The sequence below is a fragment of the Pleurodeles waltl genome, chromosome 9, assembly GCF_031143425.1.
Source record: "Pleurodeles waltl isolate 20211129_DDA chromosome 9, aPleWal1.hap1.20221129, whole genome shotgun sequence".
NCBI classification, from domain to species: domain Eukaryota; kingdom Metazoa; phylum Chordata; class Amphibia; order Caudata; family Salamandridae; genus Pleurodeles; species Pleurodeles waltl.
The window spans coordinates 34873432-34898802 of record NC_090448.1 but is presented as its reverse complement, the minus strand read 5'-3'; the positions used below and the strand labels follow the sequence as shown (position 1 = coordinate 34898802).

The 25371-nt window shown below is 46.7% G+C and overlaps 1 protein-coding gene across 1 annotated transcript in view; it reads right to left on the bottom strand.

The window, feature by feature from the left end:
* Positions 1–25371, bottom strand: part of PRKAR2A (protein kinase cAMP-dependent type II regulatory subunit alpha) — a 716041-nt gene that overhangs the window by 574319 nt on the left and 116351 nt on the right. The window contains exon 2 of the mRNA XM_069206211.1: positions 24669–24704. Coding sequence (XP_069062312.1) covers positions 24669–24704 — 36 coding nt within the window. The remainder of the gene's footprint in view (positions 1–24668; positions 24705–25371) is intronic.

Genomic DNA, 25371 nt, shown 5'->3' with positions numbered 1-25371 from the left:
AGACAATTGAAAGGCCAGAACGCTTTGCCGCTCTCTCTATCAGATTATGAAAACCTCCTACGTCTTCTGGAGGCGAATCTACTGGACCTGCTGGAGGTGGAGATGGTGTGGGGACTAGATAATCATCCCATTCACTAGTCACAGAATCTCTTAGCTCACCCTCTTCTCTTTCGTCGTCTGACGAGGGATGAGCTTCCTGCGTTTGGCTAGTTAATGGTACGCTAGCCTGTGGTGTTTCCGGAAGACTAGTAGTCTGGGGTTGACGAGGTGTCTGGTAGCTTTTCAGGTCTAGGTGGCGTGGTCTGCGTTGATGGTGGAAACCTTCTATAGTAGTCATTAAGCATATATTGTAGGTCCGCCATTAGTGTGCTAGGCATGGAGAGGGGCGATTGTTGCTCTGCCTGTGGGTAGGATGTTAAAGCATAACTAGGCTGGTAATGCTGTTCGTCTTCATCATCAAAATCCTGGCACTTGACATGGAGTTGAGACGGGCTACTCGCTGCCCCAAACATTCCCTCGTTTTGGGAGTATGCGTCATCATCATCATCATCTAAGAGATGTTGTGGAGGGTATCGCAATACCTTGCTTGGGGAGGTATGCATTGGCAGAATATCGGAAGCTTTGTCCCCCACGGTGATAAGTGAAAGAGGTAAGAACCTGGTTGAGTCGTCCTGAGGATAAGGCAGACTAGTTGACGATTGGTGCGGTGGAATACCCAGGAGGGTTGATGGTCTATACAATGCCAGTGCTGTGGACGATATGCTCGTCGACAGTTCCCTCGTCGATGGTTCTCTCGTCGATGGTTCTCTCGTCGATGGTTCTCTCGTCGATGGTTCTCTCGTCGACGGGTCCCTCGTCGACGGGTCCCTCGTCGACGGGTCGACGGGTCCCTCGTCGACGGGTCCTTTGTCGACGGGTCCTTTGTCGACGGTGTCTTCGTCGAATGTTGTTTCGGCGAACGTTGTTTCGGCGAACGTTGTTTCGGCGAACGTTGTTTCGGCGACGTATCCTCTGTAGGTGCCGTCGTCGGCGGTGTCTTCTTAAACCTCATTGAGAGGTGTTTCATAGAGGGGAGTGCCCTGGTCGATTGGTGGACCCAGGAGGCCTCCGCTGTCGACGATGTATTTGCAGACGAAGCCTTTTTAAATATTTTTGCCGTAATTGTCGACGATAATGGCGACGATGTCATGATCATCGGTGAGACCGCCGTTGTGAACGTCGACGACACTGTAGTAGATGTCACCGTCGTCGACAGGGTGGTCGTCGATGGGTGTTTTTTCCCTGAAGAGACTTTTTCCGGCTCTTTCTGGGGTGACAGAGACAGGGATGTATTTTTTGAGATACTTTTCCTATGTAAAGGCGTAGTAGGCTCTGAATGAACCTTTTTTGGCAAATTTTTGTGTGTCTCTGAATGGGAAACATCCTTTTTTGTCTCAGTAGAGACTTGTTTTACCTTTTTGGCCATCTTCCTAGGTGGCTCATCAGACACTCTCCCTCTCTCACCTGTTCTTTTCTGAGGGTGAGAAGCATGAGATGACTCTTCACTTTCGTCTGAGGAAGGATGCTCCATGGCTTTCTACTTCTGCAGCCATAAGAGAAGTTCACCCTCATGGTCCTTGAGGGTTTTTTGACTAAAGGTGCGACAGATCTGGCAGTCTCTCACCTTGTGGTCTGGATGAAGGCAGTAGATGCATTTCTTGTGGGGGTCATCAACATGTAGTTTCTTCTTCCCACAACTGTCACAGTCTCTGAACAGACCCTTTTTTGTCTTTTCAGACATGATAAAGCTGTAAAGCTAGTTTCCTGAGAGAAACAATTTTCAGTCAGAAATAAAGTAAACTGAGCAGAGCTCAGGGAGACTCCCTTCACACGACGTGCAGTAGAAAATCTGAGGGAATTCAGCCTCTGTTGGGAGTGTTTGGGAGGGGCTGAATCCTGATTGGTTGACACTGAAGTTTGGGTCTTTTCACAAAACAAAGTGGATAGACTGTAAAATAGCCTATAAGGCCTACTGAGGCCTACTGGTTTTAAACTTACTGACTTACTGCTTTATATATTTAAACTAACCGTGAGGCTCCCACCTCAACGGGGATGATTCAAGCATGTGAATCTATGAAAGATCCAATACTAGAGAATAGCCCCTCAGGATGATTCTGCAAGACCCATTTGTCTCATGTTACGGACCACCAATGAGGAAGATTAATTTGAATCCTCCCTCCAACTGGACGCGTATAGTCTTGCAGAATCACACTAGGAGGACTTGGGTGCTGTGGAGGAGGTGGGCTGGGTGGTGGACGACATCTGTCCAAACCCTCCGGGTTTGAAGGTACCACAAGCTTGTCCCCACACAGGATGCTGACCTGTGGATGGCGTGGTACACCGCCCCTTCCGAAGCCTCAAAAGGGGCGCAAAACAGACTGTTGGTGAGGGGTTGTCGAGAGGCCCAAGGGCTTGGCCATAGCCCGGGAGTCCTTCAAGCGCTCCAGCGTCGAGTCTGCCTTTTAACCAAATACGCAGGACCTATCTAAAGGCATGTCCATACGGTTTGCCTTGACATCCCTCGAAAAGCCGGATGTACAAAGCCAGGCATGGCGACAGAGGGCCACTGTTGACAAAATCGCTCCACCCAGTGAGTCAGTCGTGTCTAAACCACACCTGATAGTACTCTTGCCTGCATCTCTCCTATCTTTGACTGCTTGTGATAGTGTGTCCCACATGCCCTCCGGGACCTGAGGCAGCACCTGCGCCATTGTATCCCATAAAGTATGGGGAAAATGGCCAAAAAGGCATGAGGTGTTCACTGACCTCAATGCCAGGCTGGAAGAAGAGAACATCTTCTTCCCAAGCTGGTCCAGCCTCTTGGATTCCCTATCCGGGGGAGAGGAAGTGAAGGCGCCATGGGTAGTGGAGGCTTCGACCATCAAGTTCTCCGGGGTGTTGTATGAGGAAGCTAGGATCACTTTGAGCTGGGCGATGGCAGCAGCCAATTGTCCTATTAACAGGCGCCCCTGTGCTGGGTTTGGACCACGTCTCCAGCAGGACATCTGTGAGGGCTTCATTAAAGATTAACATTGGTCACGATGTGGAAACCCCCGGCTGAAGCACCTAAGTCAGGAGGTTAGTCCTGACTGGCACCATAGGCGGATCTAGGATCAGGACCTCAGCTGCCACCGTAGAATACAATTCTCCCTTCTCCGCAGCCACTGCAGGAGGAGAGAATGCCAGTATCTGGAGAGGTGTTGAAACCACTGGCCTTTCCTAACTCCACATACCAGTCCGTTTGCTCCAACTGAGACTCCAGAGGGTCCAGAGACACCTCCCATTCCTCACCAGTGCCTGGCTGATCAGAGAAAGGCTCAGGCAATGATCTGGCACCTCTTGGCAGCACCAGAATCGGCTCGTCGGGAATTAGGATGGGACTCACCTAGTCAGCTGACAGGCAAGGTGAAGTCGAAGTCAGTTTGGACTTCTTTTTCTTCTTGTGCCTATTCCCCGAGTGCCCAGAGGACCTTGAGTGTGACGAAGAGGACTTGGGGCTCCTGGAGCAGTGCCACGACCTCCTGCTCGACTGGGACTGGGACCTCCGAGGTCAAATGCCCGGCCGCCATGAGGTTCAGGGACCGCTCCCTCAAAGCTTTCGGAGCCATGGCCCAGCAGTCGTAACACGACTGAGTTGAGGTTTTGGTCTAAACACCAGAGACATAACATACCTTAGGGGGGTCCGTCACTGACATGGCATAGTGGCAGGTGCCGCACGGCTTGAAGCCACTCTTCGTAGATGCCATCCTTTGCACAGACAGAAAAAACCTTCAACAAAGCCAAACAAAGGTCTGTCAAACACGACAGACGGTAGCTCGATTACGGATCTGCGCCTTATCCAGCACGGAAGGAAAAGAACTGACGTACATGTGCCTGGGTGGTGCCTTTATAAGCATCCATGACGTCAGAGACAGCTCCAGCGATGCCACGTGGATCCAAACAAGGCTACCCGATGGCGCATGCAAGGGTACTGCTCAGCAACACTTCTGGATTTCAAGCTGACGCCAGAAAATTCTACGGTAAAGAACCTGCAGCTAGAAGTCGCTATCAGATAAGCTTATGCAGTACCACTGTAGTCACACAGCAACCTATCACACATTAAAGAACCACACAGCATTACAAAAATAAAGGTACTTTATTATATTAACACAACACTAGATTACTAATAGGCACTCCCCCCATACTCGAAATAAGTACACACTACAAATATATATCACACACAATAGCAACCAGAACTTAGCATAGAAACAACACGCATTGGAAATACTTAGTGAAAACAGGAAGGGCCGTAGGGGAGGGGCAAACCATATACTAAGAAAGTGGAATGTGAACTACAGTTCCCCACCCAAGGATGTGGAGATGTTGGAGGAGAGCTGGAATAACTAGGGGTGAGTTCCTGAGTGGCCCCCAGTGAAAAGGAGAGCAGAGGTAAGACCCTGGTGTTCCCAAGGATTAACAGGAGGACTAGGAAAAAGGATTGTACAAGAACAGGACCAAACAAAGAGAAACCAAAGGTGAATTCTGGTAGAAGAGGACCTGCAAAAGAAGGGGACAGTCCAGTCCATGATGGAGTGTCCAATGGGGGAAGGAGCCACTTACCCACCCTTCTGTGGATACAGAAACATGTTGACAAGGGGAGAAGACCAGCTGTGGAGCCCAGAAGTTGAAGAGGAGTCCTTGGAGCGATGCAGATGGTGTCCCACGTCGGTTGTCGGGTCGCAGATGGCAGTGGTGCAGGAGAACCAACAACAAGTCTTGGCAAATGCAAGAGGAGCACAAGAGGAGTTGCAAGGCCGAAGAGGACGAGCAAGGCCCAGAGGACTCGACCCTTGGAGGGGAGCCCAAGGTGACCCTCAGCAGTCGGGAGAGCCAATAGAAGCAGTCGCAGCCCCCACAGGTAACCCACTGGCAGCAGACACAGTAAGTAGCAATGAGTCCCAAGCCTTGTAACACCAATTTCCAAGGGAGAGGGTGCTGACTCCCTGTCCCATATGAAATCTTTGTTCTGCCTTCCCCTGCTTGAGCTGTTTAAGCAGCAGGAGGGCAGAAACCTGTCTGAGGGGTGGCAGCAGCGCGGGCGGTCCTAAAAACCCCAAAAGACTGGTAAGAGCAATACTGGGGGGCCTCTAAGGAGCACCCAGAGTGCATGGAATCATACGACCCATACTGGCAACAGTACTGGGGTATGATTCCAACATGTTTGATACCAGGTTTGGAGTTACCATTATGTAACTGGACACAGGTTGACCTGTATCCAGAACACAGGTAAAAAGGCTTCCCCGCACTTACGAAGTCCAGTGCAATTCGTAGGGGCATCTCTGCTCATGCAGGGGTGTCCTAACACACATGGACCTGCACCCTGCCCTATGGGCTAGGAGGGCCTACCATAGGGGTGACTTACAGTGTCCTGGTGCAGTGACCTGTGGAGAAAGGGCACATGCACCTTTTCATGCAGGCTACAATGGCAGCCTACAGACACATTGTGCATGGGGTCCCATAGGTGGCACAATACATGCTGAAGCCCATGGAGAACCTCTGGTGCCCCAATGCCCTGGGTACCATATATTAGGGACTTACTAGGGGGCCCCAGTATGCCAACTGTGGGATGTGCAAAGTCCTAGGCGACCAAATTTAGAGGAAGAGAGGACAATCATTGGGGTCCTGGTTATCAGTATCCCAGTAAAAACAGTCTAAGCATACTGATAGCAGGCAAAAAGTGGGGGTAACCATGCCAAAAACCGAGTATGTTCCTGCAGATGTGCAAGGTATATTGTGGCTTCACATCACTTCAAGGCCAAGACAAACCAGCCAAGGAGACATACAATGCTATCTACAGGTGCATGCAGGAATTGCTCAGAAAAATATCTCCATTTCCACTTTGGTGCCTGGGGTATTCAACAAGGTGAAGAATCTGCGGTTAGAAGTATCCAACAGAATGTAAATTTACTTTGCTGACAAAAAATATTTTAAATATCTAATGTCCCAATTGTAGATTGTATGTGAATTACCAGGAAGCATCCAAAAAATTCAATTGTTCTATAGGATCTCAATCAAAACCTGTTTAAGGTGCTAATACCAAACTTACTACTTGAGCGACCAGGTAACCTTCTAGGAAGCGCTTTATAAACTTTGCAATACAAGCATTGACAATGCCTATAGGTCTGGCTTTAAAGGAATGTTGTATGGTAATGTGAAACATTACAATAACAAGGGAGTAGATCTGTATTTGTGTGGAAACAGAAGTAAAATATTAGTGTAGCTTAAAAGGTCAGCTGACAGTTGCACTGTCAAGCCAGACTTAAAAATCCATATAGGTTCATGACTGTTGCTGCAAGAGAAAAACATCAATTGTCCAGTTATTTAAGACACTTTAGTAGCATTCCAGTGTCATGTGTGTGCCCCTCAAAGTTAAAGCTTACGAAGCTTAATAAACAAGCAAAACGATTACAGCTGTGTGGAGGGAAAACACTATTTTGTGGGTTAACATTCTTCCCAACCACAACATGTACTTCTAAGCTCCCAACATGTGGGTGGAGCCAAAGTCCTTCTCGAGTGATGGTCACATACTTGGCTGGCGACAGCTATGCTGTCAAGCCAGACAACAAAAATCACTGCAAACAACGAGGTTTAAGTTAGGGGCTTCTTGATGAAATTATAAAACCTGAGTTAGTATAGTTTACACAGACATTGAAAGGGAAAACTGAGAAAGATGGCGGTCGAGGCACACTGAGAACCGCCTCCACAGGCCTATCAGAATCTTGATGTATCGGGTGTCATTGTGTACTTTGAACCTACCCTACATGACAAAGAGAACCAACAATCAAAAGTCCTGGGTATTAAACTGTTCCTGCCAAGAACAACAGATACAAAATGCACAAGTGACGGGAGCAGCCAATCATTGCAGGAGGACACGGCTTCAGTTTCTGCTACCAATACCCCTTCTTGCCTGTTGATACTATCCCATTTCGCCTGTGTCCTACACAAGGATTGAACATGTTAAACAAAACTAGAGAAAGTAATCATAGCGAAAACTACAGCATCACAACTTTTGGAATCACAGAATGATGGGCATGACAGAATAACCTTGGGCTTCTAGCATAAGTGTGAAAAGGGCAACCCTAATACGTTTAATAATTTGGACACAATTCTGTCTGCAACTTGTGAGTCTAGAGAAGACCTAGAACACAGGATAGACACTGCTACTCTGGATCTTGGTTTGCTGAGTGTCGACTAAACAAAAGTATCTAAATAGGTTAAATAAGCTGAGCTAATGATAGCAGCAGAACAGCCCACTGTGAGGGGAATCCAAAAATAAGAAACAGATCTTCAAAATGAATGCCATACCTCTAATACATGGCAGAACAGTTAGAAGGGTGATCTCGTAGAACAGCTCATGGATCGGGCTGCCAAAAAAAGACTGAAGATCCTGGTGTGGAGAAGAGTGGCTAACACCAGTTGTTCCCAGCGGTTTATTCAGCTTTTGCAACAGAAGGCACACATACGGGTCTGACAGCGCACTCTAAACCCTCCCTCCCCATACTAATCCACATGCTCAATAACAGAGACAGGGAGAGCTTACTTCTTTAGGAGTGGAATCATAGTCCTTAAATAGAAGGCCATGATAAGAAAATGAGCTACTTACCTCTAACTTCAGTTCCCCAGTACTGGTATTTTTCATAGATTTGCATGCTTAAATCATTCCCCGTAGTCTAAGTGGAAGTCCCATGGTACCATAACATAGAAGTAAGTAGCATTATAATAGGCCCTAATGGCACTGAACAGTCTCTTTAATAACATATCTGTCCTTTTTAAAAAAGGATCAAACTTGAACTATGACCAATCAGGCAACAGCACTCTCTTGAACACTCCCAAGAGAGGCTGCATCCCTCACATTTTCGAGCACAAGTATAATGATTTTATACGAGGTATCGGGGAGCCTCTCAGCGGAAGAGGGTGGGGTGCATGTGAATCTTTTGAAAGGTCACAATACTGGCGAACTGAAGTTACAGGTAAGTAACTCTTTCTTTTCCAGTACTGGATCTTTCATAGATTCACATGCTTGAATCACAATAGCAAGCTGTTATTACAAGTATGCTTTGAAGCCATATAAATATTCTTTGAGGATGGTGGGTAAGAAATCAATACAATGTAGTTACATCATATAATCTTAACGTTCTAGAGATGGAATGACAGGAATACTGGTAAAAGTGTATGACATGGAAATACACTTAAATAGTAATATACAAGACCCTCAAACAGAGGCTCACCTTATTGGAACAGATGCAGTAACACCACCTGTCCTACAGTTGCATCCCCATGGTGCGCCGATTCTAGGTAGTATTGCTGCATGAATCTGTGGGTGCTCTTCCACGTTGCAGCACAGCAAATCTTTTCCAATGGCACATCTGCAAAAAGAGCAGAGAGCAGCTGAAGTGGATATTTCCCTTGTTAACTGTGCTATGGCTTTAGCAGTAAGTGGTTTACCAGCCTCTGAATGGCAGAACTGGATGGCAGTGGAAATCCATTGTGCAATCAACGCCTTAGCGACTGCAGACCCTTGATGCGTTTGACTATATGATACGAACAGTGATAAGTTTTGCGTATCTGCTGACTGCGATGCAAATAGAATTTAAGGCACCTTTTTACATCCAGAATATGAAGCGATTGCTCAGCTGGGGTAGCTGGATTCGGGGAAAAGGTGCATAGTATGATGGGTTCATTAAGGTAAAATTGAGTTGGTACCATGGGAATTAATCTAGGATTTGTCCTTAGGAGTACACTGTCGTCTGTGAAATAAAGGAATGTTTTCTGCGTAGTGAAAGCCTGTATTTCGCTGACTCTCCTAGTTGAAGTCAGAGCTAGTAGCAACACAACCTTTCACGTCAGGAACTTTAGGTCTGCTTTGTGAATAGGTTAAAATGGCAGTTTCAGTAGCTGGGAGAGAACCATATTGGAGATTCCGTAGGAGGAGCTCTCACCGGAGGGAAAGTCCTGAATAATCCCTTCATGAAATGTTTAATTATTTTTGCAGAGTAATGGGAAGGAGAATGAGATGAACATCTGTATCTCGATATTACTGCGAGGTGAACCCTTACAAGCACATGCACCAGTCCAGATCTAGGGAGCAACTGGAGATATGGCAGAATCTGTTCAGGTGATGCCTTCAAGGGATGCTGGTTAGATTGCCAACACCAAACACAGAATCTTTTCCATTTTAACCTGTACGTTTTCTTGGTGGATTCAGCTCTTGCCTTAAGACAGGATACCCTACAGTCCTGAGGAATGTCTAGGTCTTTAAATTCATTAAATTCAGGAGCCATGCACACAAGTGGAGAAATGTTGGATCCAGATAGAGAATCTGGCCCTTGTTCATGGTTAAGAATGTTGGTAGTGGTGGGAGGCGAATCGGATTGCATTCCGACAGCAGGATGAGATCTGTAAATCAGTGATGCAAGGGCCACCTGGGAGCCATCAGGCAACAGTGCTCTTTCCTCATTTCTTGAGAATCTTCGGTATGAGCAGGAAATAAAGGGGAGGGGGAGCATAAGCATAAACCCATGTCCCTCCTATAAAAAGGGCATTCCTTCACGACCCTGGGAGCAGGTATCGACTGGCATAGAACTGGCATTTGGTGTTCTTGTCTGTCGCAAAAAGATCCAATGCTGGTGTGCCCCAGCATGAGACTATCCTACTTAGCTGTGTTTGATCCCGCTCCCACTCGTGACAACTGTCATCCTGCTGTGCGTATCCGCTATGGTGTTGCTGACTCTGGACACACGTTAGGCTCTCAGTGATATGTTGTGAAAAGTGAGACAACTCTACAGATCCTGAGCCTCTTGGTAAGAGTATTAATGATCTGTGCCCCCTTGTTTGTTTATGCAATGCATGCTGGATGTGTTGTCCACACGAGCCAGCACTGATGAGCCTGCTATCCTTGGAAGAAAAGCCTGGAGAGAGAGAAAGATGGCCTTTAACTCTCCAGACTGTTGATGTATAAGGTTTTCTGTTACGTCAACCACTTTCTCTAAATTTGTAGGTCCTGTAGATGGCCACCCAGCCCTGAAGAGAGGCGTCTGTGGTTATCACAAACTCGGGGACATGAGGAAGAAATGTCAGGCCCTGTGATAAATGAGAAGCCTGGGACCACCGATTAGGGCCTTCTTCATGTTTGGAGTGATGTTCACAATGTCTTCGAACGATCACTCCCGTCTGGATCCATTGCTTTTGCAATTCTTCTTGAAGTGGTCTCATCTTCAGTCATGCAAGAGATACTAGATTGATTGCAGAAGATATCATGCCAAGCAAGGACTTGTACAGACGAACTGAAGCAGACCTTCTTTTTGACAGCTTTAGTGCCAGACCCCTTTGTTTGAGGTAAATAAGCCTTATTGAGATTCGTATCCAGAAGAGATCCTAGGAACATTATGATTTGGTGTGGAATAGTAACAGATTTTTTGGAAATTGACCGCAAGACGCAGTTTGCGAAGTAAGTCGAGACAGGCATGTGTGGCTTTGGTGCGCTGTTGGGGCCTTGATAACCAGTCGTCCAAGTAGTGAAACACTTGGTGACCTTGGTTCCAGAGAGAGGCTGCTACTGGTGCCAAGTACTTTGTAAACAATCGAGGTGCCAACTTCAGTCCGAATGGGAGGACTTTGAATTGGTAATGGGTACCGGTTACGGTGAAGCAAATATATATTCTGTGTTTGGGATGAATGGGGATGTGGAAGTACGCATCCTGCAAGTTGAGAGTCGCCATGAAATCTCCACTAATGAGGAGGTACAGGTTATCGGAGAGGGTCACCATCCAAAATGATTGCTTGCATAAGAATTTGTTCCGTTTTCTTAAGTCCAGGTTGGGCCTCCATTCCAGTTTTCTTTCATATAAGGAAGAATAGGGAGTAGAAGCCTGTGCCTCTTTGTGAAAAAGGATCTCTCTCCATTGCTCCCTTTGCCAGCATGGTGAAGGCTTCTTTTTCAGTAGGTGAAGCTGGGGGGGGGGTGCATTCCCTTTGGAGGGTTGTTTGGTGGTGTCATATCCAAGACCTTAGACTGGACCTTTGGTCCGAAAGATGTCAATTTCAGCCATCCTTGGCGGCTGAGGACAGCTGCTCCAGTAAGTTGACAAAATCCTGTTGAGGCAATACTCTAGTGCAGTGGTTACCAACCTTTTGACTTCTGTGGACCCCCACTTCATCATTAATCGAACCCAGGGACCCCCACTGAATCATCATTGGAATCTGGGGACCCCCCACTGAGTCATTAGTGTAAGCTTGGGACCTAATTTGTCAATATTTATTAATAGTTTTTAATTTTTGTTTTTTAGCAGTCGCGGACCCCCTGGGAAGGCTTCGCGGACCCCCAGGGGTCCCCAGACCACAGACCACAGGTTGGGAACCACTGCTCTAGTGCGCTCTCCTGTAGAATGTTTGTGGCTTCAAGTTTCTTGTCTTCGGAGAAGATTTTGCTGCTTGTACTGCAACAGCTGACATGAGGGAAAACCTCTCACCTGCATTGTTCAGATGTCTACGTTTCCCCCCCTGCCCCCAACACCCCAATGCCCTCCCCTCTGCCCCCACACCCCTCCCTTCCTCTGATGGGTGTGTTGGTGGAGGAGACAGTGTGGGAATGAGACAGTCATCTTGTTCATTCTGTGGCGGAACATTTATCTGTATGAAGGGTCCTCACTTGGTGGTGCCGCTATGGTTGGCCCTGGTGTAATTCTGGGAGTTAAAGGTGGAGGAATATTCGGCGGCGTAGTAGGTACAGCTGGTTGAGGTGGTAGCACCTGCTGTTCAGTTGTGTCAGGAAATCTCAGTCTTTAATCTTGCATCATAACTCACAAATGTTGGACCAAAGAGACAAGTAACTGTACTTCCTCTTGTCACTGCTGCTGATAATGGTGTTTGTAATGCCGCTTTGGCACAAGAGCATAATATTGATGATTATATTGCTCATTTTCATCATCAATGTCATAATCTTCCAGAGATTTGACCAAAAGTTCAGACTGACTGTGCGCAGGCCCAAATGGACCCTCGTCGTCAGACTCCTCTATTACTAACAGATGTGGTGGAGAAAAAGGTTAGACCTTACTAGGGAACATCAGCGCTGGAGTTATTGTTCTTGTGGCTACTTTTATAATCAAAGTCGACAGTCCCCTCCACAATGACGTCGACGCATTGTCTGGAAGTGAGGTTGTAGTCGTCAAAAGTGATGGTTTCACTGTTGACTGTCTTTTTCTTGTTGTTGCCGTCAACTGTGGTGTCATTGACAGTGGGTGAATCCTCAATGATATTGGAGCGTTGATGGTCGCCATACTTGTGCCTGCTAACAATGGCCTTATGGATTAGACAGTTACCACCGTCGTCAAGGAGACTACAGTCAACGGTGACTACGTCGACAATGTTTTTGTAGCAGTCTTAGACACAGATGATTCCCCATATTTCTAAGATGGCGTAGTGGGTTGAGAGGAGACCTTCTCTGTGGTGTGATTTTAAGGCCTTACTACTGTCTTCAGATATTCCCTCAGAGGATCTCATCTTTTTCCTTGACCTCTCGGAAGTATCACTGTTCTCTTCAGAAGTGGCAGCCTTTTGTCTTAGACTTCTATAACCACAGACATAGCCTCCCCTCTCTAACTTTTAGAATCTTTGTAGAGAAGGCTCTTCATATCTTACAGTCTTTTACCTGGTGACTGGGATAGAGCCAGTAAAGACATTCGTTATGAGGGTTCTCCACATGAAGATGTTTTATTTCCCACAGGACTTGCTGGATATGAAGAGTCCTTTCTTGGAAGTTGCAGACGTTTTCAGCTGATTTGTAGGTTGAAGTAAGGAAAAACATATCTGACCCAGCCTTTCTTGGGAGTGGTTCTAGAGGGTGCTGTCATCTGATTGGCCATAGTTCAAGTTTGGTTGTTTGTTAAAATGGACATAAATATGTTATTAAAGCGACTGTTCATTGCCATTAGGGCCCATGGTAAACATACATACTGCTACGTTACGGTACCGTGGGACTCCTACTAAGACGATGGGGAATGATTCAAGCATGTGAATCTATGAAACATCCAGAGTGGCGAAAACCCTGTTTCCCCGACTTCACTGCTGCAGTTCAACTACAGAGGAACATATTAAATTAGTTCTGCTGTAGTTGGGGCTAAAGTATATGCTGCATTTCATGGCAAAACAAAGTAGCTGCTTCTTCACTGATCCAGCGGCAGGAAATTGGAGGAAGGGTGGGCGGTAGAGCATAGAAAACCCAGTACTAACTAGCCCAGCAGATCATCTGGTGTGGAGGACACAACGCAGTGGAAGTAAACTAATGAAAGATATAAACCCTCTGTGGAGCAATTCCACTCAGAACAAATAAAGGTAGTGTTTGAGCTCACATGGTAGAGAAAGGTTAGTTAAATTCACCTAAACTGACAGGAGAGACTGCACACACAGATGACAGACATTCAAACTTCGAGTGACAATATGATCAAGCGACAGTGTGAGCTCAGACAATTTGATGACCTTCAGTTCTTGGTAATTTATTGAGATACAACTGTGTCACACTGTGTTTAGTTGATGCTGATTCCCATCTCCTCCTCATGACGCATTAGACTGTGATTTTCTGCATGGTATCATAGATGCATACAACTTGACAGGGTGACTGCGCAACAGCTGGCAAGCAGAAAGCAACATTGTTATGACAATTAAAGTGGCTGCGGGAAACCACTCATTCACTCATCTAACTTAAGCCTCTCTATCACGTGCACTTCTGGCCCACAGTGTGGCATGAGTCCCAAGATTTTAGCACCTGCCTGTTGTCAGTTTTGGATGTTAGCAGTTTTTGAGCTACTTTCCTGAGAAGAGTTAGTTAATGGTTTTGCTTTCCTTTATTGGTTGTTGTCCTGCTTTGCTTTGTGTGTATATATGGGTGGTGTGCTAGACCGGAGCTGTACCATACTAAGTGTGTGGTTGACCTGCATGCCTCTGAAAAATGTAGGGGGAGCTCTTGAGAACACAGGTGTGGTTACATTGTATATCCAGGTGTGTATCCATGGGTTGTGTACACATATGAAGGAAAATATACAAAATACATGCCAGTGTTAGTAAGCGCCGAATAGTTATAGCCTGCATACAAGAGCCACGTTTTTGAAAGCTGGAGGGATTCAAGGTGCAAAAGGTACGCAAGAGATGCCCTCATATGGGTGAGACCTGGAATGCCATTCATAGTGCACAGGATTCAGACTGATCCAGAGGTCTGTAATGGTTTTGAAGATTTGCTAGATGACAGGCACCGAGTGCTAATATGCATTTATTCAACTAAACTTTGCAGTTTAACTGCCTTCAATTATTTCAGGCCCCCTTTCTATGGGCAAAGATTTATTGTGCGCATGACACCAGTGTGGACTGGTCTTTTTTCCTTTATTACATACTCATGATGACAAGGCATCAAGAGCATCTGAGCAATGGCTACAACACTGAAGACTGACTGGTGGATGGCAACTGAATAATCTGACGACTCTCCCATGCATGCTCTTTACTCCAGAATAGACTTGAGGTAATCAGATCAATTACTAGATAAGACGTTCCAGCACTGAATTGGTGCTCGGGGTATGGGGCAAACGGAGGTTATTCTTTCCCATATGGAGGTTACAAGCCACACTACTGACAAACACAGACTTTCATGGTACCATCAGTGATTTTCAAATGGTAACATGCTAATGAAATGGGATGTATAATGACCCTGGGCAGGGTAAAATTTACCCAAAAGAGACATTATCAGACTGGAAGGGAAGTTTACGAAGTTGGGAGTTAAAGAAGTTGGAAGTGAAGAATGCACTGAAACAACAATAAAGGCAAGAACTGTTTACAGAGAAACTGTTGAATGCCCTAGGTTACTTGACTATTCGGAAAAGACGGCTACCCAACACATTGAAGTTGATAAACTGGGCACCTACTTGCCTCGCCGGTAAACAATGTGATACATCAATTCAAAGCGCTGAGCTCACTCAACGATCAACTAGTAAATACACAATGTGGATTAAAGATTTGTCAACTTATTATAATTGACTATATGAGATCTTCTCTATCTACCCAATGGCCAAATATTGGGTTTTTCAGGGTCTCTCAAGGCTGAGGAACTGGAATCCCCCTTTTACACTGTGGTAATCCGCCAAATTCCAGAAAGAATCTGTGGTAAGATAAGTTCCCCATCTGCACCTACCCGGCCGGAGACATAGCCAGAATCATTCAATAGAAGGTTAATTCCCAACTCTACAACGGAGGCGGTTGGTTATAGAGTCACTGCATGGAGCACAACACAACAATCTGGATCCAACATCCACCTGTCCTTCTCGATGCTCAATCTGTACTGTAGGATCTTGGGAAAAAATTGGGTCAAAAAGATTTCCTCAATGAGGACAAGTCTGTTTTCACAGAGAACAACCCGATTTTACACAATAGAGAAACACAGCAATTAATATTTGACGCTTCATACATGCCAGAAGGAATGTCCACCGGATATGGTGCAGCCAGCATTAGCTTTGTGATTAATAAATTAAAAAAATTTTTTAAAAAAAACTTTGATTATTTGGACTGGAGGTTTTATTTGTAATGCTGGAAGAGAAGGTCTTTTGTGGATTCAAATAAGGTTATCTCATTACTCCTCGTCTATTTGCTCTAGCCATGGAACATTTGGCTGTGGAGTGCTGTCAACTGAGAGAATTCTGGGTACTTCGGATTGGATGCGGTAAACATCTTTTATGGTGACAATATCCTCTTGCATTTAAGAAACACAGGGCAATTGTAGAAACAGGTATACCAAGCACAAGACAAATCTGACAAGGTATCACGTAGAAAAGGTTAACAAAACCAAATCATAATTATTCCCTGGAAAATGCCGGTCAGCCATGGGGAGGTGACTTTCCATGGGCTCGGAATGCAACTTTATGTTTAGGCATCTGGAACTACCACTGGAATACTGATATCAAACTGTAATCTGACTAGGGCAGTGTCTCACATTTGTGTGCCTTCAGCTTTCAAGAAACACTTGACCGTATCAGTGATAAGTGAAACAGCGCTAACCAAAATGGAGGGTTAACCACAACTTCTGTATCTGTTTGCAACTTCACCTGCAATTTTCCAGGAGGTTTTTTAGGGAGTTTAAAGAACAAGTTACTTACCTTCGGTAACAAATTATCTGGTAGAGACTATCTAGAAGCAGATTAGTTACCTTAGAATTCCCTGGCGTCCGCTTCGAATCCGGAATATTTCTTAGCCAACAATTATTTACTTTCCTTTCTTGATACTTGAATGTAAAAACATGCCTTTGAAAGGGTAAAATTCATGAAACACAATGTATATATCTGCAGAGCGGGTAGGCCTAGGTGGGTGTAAGGAATCTGCAACTAGATAGAGTCTCTACAAGATAATTCCTTATCGAAGGTAAGTAACTCGTTCATCTGATACACTTCTAGCTGTAGATTCCTTACCTTAGAATAGGTTCCCAAGCTATAAATCCTGGTGGTGGGTTGCGAAAATATACTTTACACCAGGAAGTCCTGTAGGACCGAGTGGGAAAAATGCCCCGCTCTCCTAAACTGGCTATCCAGGCAGTAGTGTCTGGCAAACATGTGCAAGGAAGCCCACGGTGCCACTTGGCAGATATCAAGTACCGGCACACCTCGAGCCAATGCAGTGGTACCAGCTTTCCCCCAGGTAGAGAGAGCCCTCAAGCCCTCTGGAGGCTGCTTCTTAGCCAAAGTGTAGCAAATTTTTATACAGAGAACGAACCAGCGCGACATGGATCGTTTCTGGACTGCCCGACCCTTCTTTGCACCAACGTACCCCACAAAGAGTTGCTCGTCCACCCGGAACTCTTTTTATGTGGTCGAGGTAGAACAATAACACTTTTGGGGTCCAGCCAATGGAGAAGCTTCCTTCCTTAGAGGGATTTGGCGGTGCAAAGAAGGTGGGCAGGGTGATATTTTGACCCAACTGGAAAGGGGTCACCATCTTGGGGAGGAAAGAGGCACGAGTCCTGTGGACTACTTTATCAGGATATATCGTGAGATACGGCGTTTTCGATGATAAAGCCTGCATCTCACTCACTCTCCTAGCAGATGTGATCGCCACCAAGAACGCTGTTTTGATAGTGAGCAGCCGGAGAGGACAGATATGTAAAGACTCCAAAGGAGCACATATTAGAAAAGTGAGTACTAGATTAAGGTCCCACTGGGCAGAACAACAGGCAAAGGAGGAAACATATGTACAAGCCCTTTTAAGTCTCCCATTGTACTGAGATTCTTAAACAAAGATGGCTGATTGGGCAATCAAAGAAAAGCCGATAAGGCAGAAAGGTAGCCATTTAGAGTCCTTAAGAAGGAACCCTGCTGGGCGAGCGATAGAATGAACAAAAGGACAGCAGACAGAGAAGAAGAAAGAGGCTCAAGAGACCTCTCTGTACACTATGAAACAAAATGTTTCCACTGGCAGGCGTAAATCAACTTAGTAGAGGGACGTCTGGCTGCCAGAAGGACATCACAGACTTCGGGAGGGAGGTCATAAACCATCAACAGTCTTCACTCAACCTCCACGCATGAAGCCGCAACGTTGCCAGGTTCGGATGCAGAACCTTTCCCTGCTGCTGCGACAGAAGATCCTCCCGAAGAGGCAACCTGATTTGAGGAATGATGCTCATTTTGAGAAGCTCTGGATACCAGACTCTTCATGCCCAATCCGGAGTCACTAGGATTACTTGGGCCGTTCTTGATTGTCTTGAGAACTCTGGGCAGAAGCGGTATGGGCGGAAAGGTGTACAGGAGGCCTGAGCTCCACTTGCGAAGAAAAGCATTGTCTAGCTATAGCCCCTTTGGAAACTCCAACAAGCAAAACTGCTGACACTGCGCGTTCTCTGAAGAGGCGAACAGATCTAACCAAGGCTCTCCCCATTGCCGAAAGAGTCCTTGCACCACCTCTGGACGGAGATACCATTTGTGATCTGCTAAGCATCGCCGGCTGAGTTTGTCCACCCTGGCGTTCAGAGAACCTGCCACGTGCTGAACCACCAGGGTTATGCCCTGCTGTTCCAGCCATGGTGTAAGGAAATGCCTCCTTGGCATGGTTACCCCCTGACTTTTTGCCTTTGCTGATGCCAAGTTATGATTTGAAAGTGTGCTCAGGTCTGCTAATCAGGCTCCAGCACCAGTGTTCTCTCCCTAAACTGTACCTTTGTTCCCACAATTGGCACAGCCCTGGCACACAGGTAAGTCCCTTGTAAATGGTACCCGTGGTACCAAGGGCCCTGATGCCAGGGACGGTCTCCAAGGGCTGCAGCATGTCTTATGCTACCCTGGGGACCCATCACTCAGCACAAACACACTGCCTCACAGCTTGTGGGTGCTGGTGGGGAGAAAAAGACTAAGTCAACACGGCACTCCCCTCAGAGTACCATGCCCACCTCACACTGCCTGTGACATAGGTAAGTCACCCTTCTAGCAGGCCTTACAGCCCTAAGGCAGGGTGCACTATACCACATGAGGGCATATGTGCATGAGCACTATGCCCCTACAGTGTTCAAGCAAAACCTTAGACACAGTAAGTGCAGGGTAGCCCTCAGAGTACATGGTATGGGAGTTTGTCAAACACAAACTCCACAGTTCCATAATGGCTACACTGAAAACTGGGAAGTTCGTTATCAAACTTCTCAGCACAATGAATGCACACTGATGCCAGTGTGGAATTTATTGTAAAATGCACTCAGAGGGCATCTCAGAGATGCCCCCTGAATACCAGTCAGACTACTAGTGGTAGGCTGACCAGTTTCTGCCAGCCTGTCATAACCAGACGAGTTTCTGGTCACATGGGGAGAGTGCCTTTGTCACTCTGTGGCCAGGAACAAAGCCTGTACTGGGTGGAGGTGCTTCTCACCTCCCCCTGCAGGAACTGTAACACCTGGCGGTGCGCCTCAAAGGTTCATGCCTTTTGTTACAGCACCCCAGGGCATCCCAGCTAGTGGAGATGCCCGCCCCTCCGGCCACTGCCCCCACTTTTGGTGGAAAGGCTGAAGGAGATAACGAGAAAAACAAGGAGTCACCCACCAGTCAGGACTGCCCCTAAGGTGCCCTGAGCTGAGGTGACCCGCTGCCTTTAGAAATCCTCCATCTTGATATTGGAGGATTCCCCCAATAGGATTAGGGTTGTGCCCCTCTCCTCAGGGAGAAGGCACAAAGAGGGTGTAGCCACCCTCCAGGACAGAATCCATTGGCTACTGCCCGCCTGACCTAAACACACCCCTAAATTTAGTATTTAGGGGCGACCCAGAACCCAGGAAATCAGATTCCTGCAACCTGAAGAAAGAAGGACTGCTGACCTGAAAGCCCAGCAGAGATGATGGAGACGACAACCGACTTGGCCCCAGCCCTACCGGCCTGTCTCCAGACTCAAAGAACCTGCACAGCGACGCATCCGGCAGAGACCAGCGGCCTCTGTGGATTAAGAGGACTACCCTGAACCCGAAGGACCAAGAAACTCCTGAGAACAGTGGCACTGTTCAAAAACAGCAACAACTCTGCAACTTTTTAACAACTTCCAAAGAACTCACTCTTTCCGCTGGAAGCGTGAGACTTCACACACTGCACCCGATGCCCCGGCTCGAGCTCCAGAGAACCAACACTGCAGAGCGAACTCCCAGATGACTGCGACCTCGGGAGTAACCTGAGACGGCCCCTCTGTACCCCCACAGCGACGCATGCAGAGAGAATCCAGAGGCTCCCCCTGACCGCGACTGCCTGGGACAAAGAACCCGACGCCTGGACCAAGCACTGCACCCGCAGACCCCAGGATCGAAAGGAACCGAACTTCAATGCAGGAGTGAACATCGGGCGACGCTCTGCCTAGCCCAGTCGGAGGCTGCCTGAGAAGCCCCCCTGTGCCCTGCCTGCACCATTAGAGTGACCCCCGGGTCCCTCAATTGACTTCTACAGGAAACCTGCCGTCTGCTAAGCACACTGCACCCGTCTGCCCCTGTGCCGCTGAGGGTATGTTTTGTGTGCCTACTTGTGTCCCCCCACCCAGTGCTCTACAAAACCCCCCTGCTCTGCCCTCCAAAGACGCAGGTACTTACCTGCTGGCAGACTGGAACCGGAGCACCCCTGTTCTCTATAGGCGCCTATGTGTTTTGGGCACCACTTTGACCTCTGCACCTGACCGGCCCTGTGTTGCTGCTGCGGTGACTTTCGGGTTGCCTTGAAACCCCAACGGTGGGCTACCTATGCCCAGGAAACTGAACTTGTAAGTGTCGTATTTACCTGAGAAACTAACCAATACTTACCTCCCCCAGGAACTGTTGATTTTTGCAGTGTCCACTTTTAAAATAGCTTATTGCCATTTTAACCTATACTGTGTATGTTACTGCTCTAATTCAAAGTTCCTTTCTTACCTGTGTGGAGTAACTTGCATTTTATGTATTTACTTCAAATCTTGAATCTTGTGGTTCTAAAATAAATTAAGAAAATATATTGTTCTATATAAAAACTATTGGCCTGGAGTGAGGTCTCTGAGTGTGTGTTCTTCATTTATTGCCTGTGTGTGTACAACAAATGATTAACACTACCCTCTGATAAGCCTACTGCTCGACCACACTACCACAAAATAGAGCATTAGACTTATCTAATTTTGCCACTATCAACCTCTAAGGGGAACCCTTGGACTCTGTGCACACTATTTCTCACTTTGAAATAGTATATACAGAGCCAGCTTCCTACAACGTCCCTTAAATACAAGATAGGGCAAAAGCCCTTGTTCTTTTTGGGAATCAGAAAGTAGCGGGCATAACAACCACTGCCTACTTCTGACATCGGGACCCTTTCTATAGCTCCCTTGGCCAAGAGAGCGGTAACTTCCCCGCGGAGTAAAACAAAATGATCCTCCATCAGCCGTTCTTTTATCGGAGGGATACAAGGAGGGAAAGACTGGAAGGGGAGGGAATAGCCCTTTCGTATGATCTGCAAGACCCATTTGTCCAAAGTGATGGATTACCAGTGAGGGAGATGAAATTGAATCCTCCCTCCACAACTGGACGGACATGGTCTTGCAGAACCACACTAGGAGGGCTTGGGCACAGAGGAGGGGGGGGGGGGGAGGGGGGGGGGGTGCCCAACCTCTGTCCAGACCCTCTGAGTACCACGTCCTCGCACAGGATGTTGTGAGGACGGTGGTTAAGCGGCTGGCACGGTACCGTGCCCCTTCTGAAGCCTCGATAGGGACGGAAGACAGATTGCTGGCGAGCTGGTGTTGAGAGGCCCAAAGATCTGGCCGTAGCTTGAGAATCCTTGAACCTCTCAAGCGTGGAGTCTGCCTTCCCATCAAAAGGCATGTCCATCAAACTTGACTGGACATCCCCTGAAAAGCCAGTAGAACGTAGCCAGGGGTCCCCATTGGCACCAAGGCCAAAGCCGCCGACGTTTAATCCGATGGAGCCCCTGCTGACCCAGCGGGACCCGGAGATCCACCCGAGGGTGCAGCCCGCTCAAAAACAAGGCGCGTAGCCTCATAAAATTCTTTAATCTGAGCAGGGGTCGCTCCGGAAAGCAGGGAAGACACGGGGTCGGCACTGGCGACGGCTCCTCAGAACCACGCTCGAAACGTCGAAGTTCCCTAGGAGCTTCATTGGCCGACAGACATGGCGAAGTCGAGGTCCGCTTTGACTTTTTCTTCTTTTTGTCCCTCTTACCGGAGTGAACCGATGACCTCGAATGCGAAGAAGAGGACTTGGTGCACCGGGAGCGGTGCCACGACCTCCTCCTATTGCGGAACCGTGACCTCGGAGTCGCCAAATGTTTGAGGGATCTCTCCCTCAAGGCCTTCGGAGCCATGGCCTGACAGTCAGAAAACGATGTTGAATCGTGGTCCTTTTCTAGACATCAGAGAGACACTCTGTGCGCATCCGTGACCGACAAGGTGCAATGACATGCACCACACAACTTGAATCCTGTCTTTCTCAAAGACATTATCAAGCAATCAAGGGAAAAAGCCTTGACGAACGGCGAATAAAAAAGGTAGCTCTTTCCGGATCTGCGCTTAACCGGCAACGAAGGAATAGAACTGCCGTGCACGTGCCGGGGTGGTGCCTATATAGAAGAGCGGGACGTCACAGACGGCTCCAACGATGCTGCCGATGCCATGCGGAGCCAGACGACACACGCGGATCCGAACGACACCACCAGACGGCGCACGCAGGGTACTGCTCAGCAGAAAAATTCCGTATTCGAAGCTGACGCCAGGGAATTCTAAGGTAAGGAATCTGCAGCTAGAAGTCTCTATCAGCTAGTGTGTTACTGGCTGTTCTTTGGGAAGGCAAAAAACATAAATCGAGGTAGCTAAGGTTGCAGTTTCTCACGGTTGGTGGGGGGGGGGGGGGCGGTAAGTGCTACAGCTTTGGAACTATAGTACACCGCTGTCCGGTTACAGTAGGTGAGAGATGAGCGGGCGAAATTACCATCATGGAACAACAGTTGGTATGTTTAGGATACTTCTGTTAGCACAGCCAATCAGACTAGTCTCTTTATACTACAGAGACAGTATAAGAATTTCCTTACGTGTGGTGGGGTGGCTAGGTACTTTTTTTTTTAATGCATAGCTTTGTTGCAGAAGTGCCTTATGTCTGGGACTTGCCGATCTCGTCCTCATCTGCTTTTCTAATGTTCACTGAAAGAGTGGACACTGGAGTATGGACATGAGCAGGAACAAAAACGCTGGGGAACTTGGTTGACTGAGATACGCTACATATCTTCTTTAACCCTCAACTACATTTGATTCCTACAAGACAACTATTGAGGTTAAACACAATGTTGCATATATTTAAAATGACATAAGATTCGGCATCTGGTACCCCTCATACGCATGCTGCATTATCAATATTGTTAATCTTGGGGCAGGAAAAGAAAGCTCGACACCGCTGTATTCATAATTAATGGGCACGTCTTAAATCTATCTTAGGACAATGTGGACCATGTGGACAGTGATATTACTCACAGGGAAGGACTGACTACCTTGTTCACCAGGAACACAACGTTCAAAACGATAGTATACTTTACATTATGTATAACAAATCCCAGCCACTTACTTGCACCTAATATTCACTTCTGGACCAGACACCTGTCGATTCAAGTTTATAGTGAGTGATCTCACACATTTTGGACTTGTCCCTTATTCACCTTTACAGATCAGATAAAGGGATTGCTAGGAAACCCAAGATGTGCATAATGGGACTGTTGAGGAGAACTAAAACTAAAATGTCATGTTGTTTTTAGCCACAAAAACTAACAGCCATGTCATGAAAAAGTTACAACACGGCTCAGACCGGACTTTGGAGATCCGTACCCTTCAAACAGGCAAAGACTAAGGGGGTTCTGGGCCGAAGTTTAAGAGAGGGAGGTAGATCAGGCACTGTATATGAGATAAACTTCTTTCTTCTGAAGTAGGCAGACAAAGACGCCATGCCAGGCTCACTTGAATAGCACCCCAGACCTGTTGCTGAGATTAATTACCAGACTGGCTTTACCATAGGAGTCTATCCCTTTTCCTGGATTCGTTATTGGTAATCAATGATAAGGCTACATTATAGAGAAAATGGAGAGTCCTTCAGAACAAAGATTTATCGACTGAAAGGAGAACGATCGTGATGTAGTTTAGCGTTTGATTTTCCTCTCTACCAACCAAATAAAGACTACTCTACCCCGCGCAGTGGCCTTTGTCAATCTACGTCTCTTCCGATGAACGTAGCGTCATGATGGAACCTGCCAATCAATCACTTCTACTTTATCCTTAGTAGCAACAATGCCATCTGAAGGAAATTGCAGCTGCAGCTAAAATAAACTCGACATTTACAATGTCTAGAACGAGAAACTGGGCGACTGTTTGGGAATATATGCATAGCCACAGCAACATGTGCCTGGACGCCGGTGTGAAATCAAGACACTTCAATGGATGCGTGATTGATCTTGGGAAATGCAGTTTTTCATGTCGCACTATGTAAGGCTGAATAAGACCTATAAGAATATGAAACTACGACTTGTCAGTCACACAAGTCTCTCGCAGTCTTTCCAGTTTCCTTAACATTCCAGCCACAACCATGTCTAATCGTGATACATCGTAATCTTTGATGGCTTTATTGGAAAACACAGACATAAATAAAACACAGTCATATGCACAGAACTCTTAGGGCAGGGTGTGGTGTCTTAAAATGACTTTAAACGACTGTACTGCACCACATGCCCCCCTGAAAGTGCAATACATATCAATGCATTGGTAATGTGTATGTCATATAAAGTATTATATAAACCAAGAGTAAGAACTTTCCGTGCAGACAGAGTATTGACAGCTGCTCGTGTAAAAATGGTTACAATTGTTTCGATCTGGAAACCTAAAACAGGAGATGTGATTTAGTCACACGGAGTACCAACGGAGGATGCAAAACAAAAGAAGCTGAAGATGCACATACTATCAGGATATCCTGGCCCTCCAGTCTGCCAAAGCTGAGAATGCGAGTAGTAAACTACTGATGCAAAAGCACAGTCCTTCAACACACCATATTATATACGTTCTTTGTAATAACAGTAGTCGCGCTAAGTTTAAACAATTACCTGAAACTCTTCTGTTGAATCGGTTTACTACAGGTGCTGTTGAAAAAAATAGAAAATCTGTTAAAATACAATAATTTGGATATTAAGGTTTATCACATTCATTCAATTGCAATTATACTTTTTGCTTTCCACTGTCGAAAATGTCTAAACAAGCACTGGCAAAGCCAAAAGGGCTGACCTATAGCTTTGTCAATTTTTTAAAAATCTGCACAGCAGCTCTTTATAGCACTTTTGTTTTACTTTCAACCAAGATGCACGGCAGCCATGCTGCTATACAACATGCCTAGGAAGACACTGACAAACCTAAAAAAACATTGACAAAGCCTACAGATCTCTCATAGGGGAGACCTATTGGCTTTGCCAATGGTGTTTCCTACCCCGACGCAAGCAGTCTCAGGAAGTGAAACGGAAAAGGAGTAGGGGGAAGCGGGGAAGAAGGATGCGGCGCTACGGCCAGAGCTGCTGACTTCAGAACTGGGAAATCAGGTTCGAGTCTCAGCATCAGCTCACCATCCGTACCAGAAAAAAAAAAAAACACTGGCAAAGCAAATAGGTCTCATCTATGACAGAGCTACTGGCTGTGCCAATATATTTTGGCCATCCTGTACAGTAGCATTGCTACTGTTTAGCATGCATAAAAGTTAGTGGCGTGGACTGGGGCAGAGCGGAGTAGAAATGTGTGGCGCAGAGTAAAGTGGAGTAG